This window comes from Dendropsophus ebraccatus, chromosome 13, assembly GCF_027789765.1.
Source record: "Dendropsophus ebraccatus isolate aDenEbr1 chromosome 13, aDenEbr1.pat, whole genome shotgun sequence".
Classification (NCBI taxonomy): Eukaryota; Metazoa; Chordata; class Amphibia; order Anura; family Hylidae; genus Dendropsophus; species Dendropsophus ebraccatus.
In genome coordinates, this window is record NC_091466.1 from 76,731,508 (window position 1) to 76,734,735 (window position 3,228).

The 3,228-nt window shown below is 50.1% G+C and overlaps 1 protein-coding gene across 1 annotated transcript; it reads left to right on the forward strand.

Moving 5' to 3' along the window:
- The first annotated feature begins 726 nt into the window (after window positions 1–726).
- Window positions 727–2,157, forward strand: LOC138770596 (trichohyalin-like). Its single transcript, XM_069949700.1, has one exon. It carries the CDS (start codon window positions 727–729, stop codon window positions 2,155–2,157), a length of 1,431 nt encoding a protein of 476 aa, XP_069805801.1.
- Window positions 2,158–3,228: the final 1,071 nt, after the last annotated feature.

The following is a 3,228-nucleotide window of genomic DNA, read 5'->3' on the forward strand; positions in this document are numbered from 1 at the left end:
CGTCACAACATTTCCACCACTGGCTAGGCTGTACCTCCCGGAAGTTAAAGAAATTATACATTACCTATTAGGGTCATCACCGTCCTCTTCTCCCGGGCGCCATCTTGTGACGACGACGTCAGAGCCGGGGGGTGGGGCAGTCTGGGGCAATGCAGCATCTATGGGGCCCGGGAGCGGCTCTATCGCTGTATCTGTATTGGCTTTAGGGAGGTCTAAGGGGCTGAAGACATGGCCGCAGGTTATACATGGAAGATGCATCGATTTATTTGAGCTTGACCTGTTTTTTTTTCCCTCAGCCTCCACAAGACACGAGGCGCGGGGTGAGCCGAACCTCCTCGGCTGTGAGATGTTTCTGCTGCAGACAGTGGAGACGACGGGGGTCGCCCATGTTATTGTAACAGCAGCAGACATGCCTCCGCTCTGCAATTGTCTGCTTCAATCTCTCTGCTTCAGGGAAGATGGCCGCATATTGCTTTTCATTTCCATCTGACATGGCAAAGCTTTTAACCATTACCTGCTGCAGACACGTCGTGTGATTCACCGCTGATGCGTAAGAGTTATTGCGTTGTGATGATCTGCACAAACAGCGCTAACAGTTCAGCTTAATGCACCCGGTGTAAGGTCAGATATAGCGGAGAGAGCAGAGAGAGAGAACACGGCAGAGCACGGCCTGTCAGGGGGGAACCAGACTGGAATATAACGGTACAGCGAGAATTATAGGCAACTATGTATTATAGTGTCAATGGAGAACAAAGTACAGGAGAGAAGGTGAAAAAACAACATATATATTATCCCCAGACTGAGAACCAGAGACTGAGGAACCAAATCACTGAGGACCAGAGACTGAGGAACCAAATCACTGAGGACCAGAGACTGAGGAACCAAATCACTGAGTCTGAGAGACTGAGGAACCAAATCACTGAGCACCAGAGAACGAGGAACCAAATCACTGAGCACCAGAGACTGAGGAACCAAATCACAGAGTACCAGAGACTGAGGAACCAAATCACTGAGCACCAGAGACTGAGGAACCAAATGACCGAGTACCAGAGACTGAGGAACCAAATCACTGAGTCTGAGAGACTGAGGAACCAAATCACTGAGTACCAGAGAACGAGGAACCAAATCACTGAGTCTGATAGACTGAGGAACCAAATCACTGAGTACCAGAGAACGAGGAACCAAATCACTGAGCACCAGAGACTGAGGAACCAAATCACCGAGTACCAGAGAACGAGGAACCAAATCACTGAGCACCAGAGACTGAGGAACCAAATCACTGAGGACCAGAGACTGAGGAACCAAATCACTGAGCACCAGAGAACGAGGGACCAAATCACTGAGTCTGAGAGACTGAGGAACCAAATCACCGAGTACCAGAGACTGAGGAACCAAATCACTGAGTCTGAGAGACTGAGGAACCAAATCACCGAGTACCAGAGAAGGAGGGACCAAATCACTGAGTCTGAGAGACTGAGGAACCAAATCACCGAGGACCAGAGACTGAGGAACCAAATCACTGAGGACCAGAGACTGAGGAACCAAATCACTGAGTCTGATAGACTGAGGAACCAAATCACTGAGTACCAGAGAACGAGGAACCAAATCACTGAGTCTGAGAGACTGAGGAACCAAATCACCGAGTACCAGAGAACGAGGAACCAAATCACTGAGCACCAGAGACTGAGGAACCAAATCACCGAGTACCAGAGAACGAGGAACCAAATCACTGAGCACCAGAGACTGAGGAACCAAATCACTGAGCACCAGAGACTGAGGAACCAAATCACTGAGCACCAGAGAACGAGGGACCAAATCACTGAGCACCAGAGAACGAGGGACCAAATCACTGAGTCTGAGAGACTGAGGAACCAAATCACCGAGTACCAGAGACAGAGGAACCAAATCAATGAGCACCAGAGACTGAGGAACCAAATCACAGAGTACCAGAGAACGAGGAACCAAATCACTGAGAACCAGAGACTGAGGAACCAAATCACCGAGTACCAGAGAACGAGGGACCAAATCACTGAGCACCAGAGACTGAGGAACCAAATCACTGAGCACCAGAGACTGAGGAACCAAATCACTGAGCACCAGAGACTGAGGAACCAAATCACTGAGCACCAGAGACTGAGGAACCAAATCACTTTGTAACGGTCACAGAGCATGCCCACAATTTCTTAAGTCAATGAATCATCTTTAGATTACAGGTTCCTATGTCCCACACGACTGCTGTAAAACATGTCCATAAATGGTGTAAAACAGCATCTCCAACAAGATGGCCATATTCATGTACAGATAAGAAGAAGACCCTTTAAGGAATCGGACAGAATAACCTCTGCATCTCCTTGTGTGAGCTCAGGGGTATCTAGGGGTTCATCGGGGCCCCACAGAAGTCCATATGTGGCTTATTAGGCGGTTGTATGGCGGCAGTATAGGGCAGTGCTGTGGTTGGTTCCTTGCTTCCCCCTCAGCTCCGCAGACCTGTTCCTCCTGCCTCGGTTTCTCCTCAGTATAACCAGGAGGACATGGCAGCCTCACGATTTATGGGCCTGGAACACTGGCTCTGTTATTCCAATCCTGGAAACATTCTGCCACATCCACCGGGGAAGTGAAGCTTTGTGGCGAGTCCCCGCACCGACCCCGAGCCACGTCCGCGAACCCCCAGAACAAGTTTATTATGGCAGAAGGAAATGAAGAATGTTAAGCCTTATGGGGGGCAGTGTACAGCACCTGGGGCCGCAGGGAGGGGCTGCTCTGAAATTGGCCCCTGGGGGTTCATTACAAGGACATAACCTGGTTGAGTCGAGGCTGCGGTTCCTCCAGGAGTTCTCCGTATGGCGGGTGTTTATTTCCCAGAGTATATTAGGGCTGTGATTTCTGGCTTTATGTGTGGCCCTCGCTGCCCATACAATGTGGACTTAAGGCTGAGGGTCCCTTTATAGCAGGGTCAGAGAGGACGGAGAACAACTGGAGAGCCCAAAGCAACCTGTACAGCGCCCCCCCAGCCCCACCCCCACCATGTATAGGATCTTTGTTTTACTTCTTTACTTATAGATCTGACCCCCGTCCTCTGCGCCCCCAAGAGCTTCCATTATAGTCGTCCTATAAGAAACACAGATGGAGACCCTCAGTCTGGCATGTTACGGTACAGATTATCATTTGGGTTCCCGTCCCTTTTGGGGCTCATGGGCTATCCTGCACAAACATGGGGGAAAACATAAG

What these genes read in the sequence shown, in the direction of transcription:
- LOC138770596 (XM_069949700.1), top strand. Translation starts at nt 727, where the DNA reads ATGTATTATAGTGTCAATGGAGAACAAAGTACAGGAGAGAAGGTGAAA.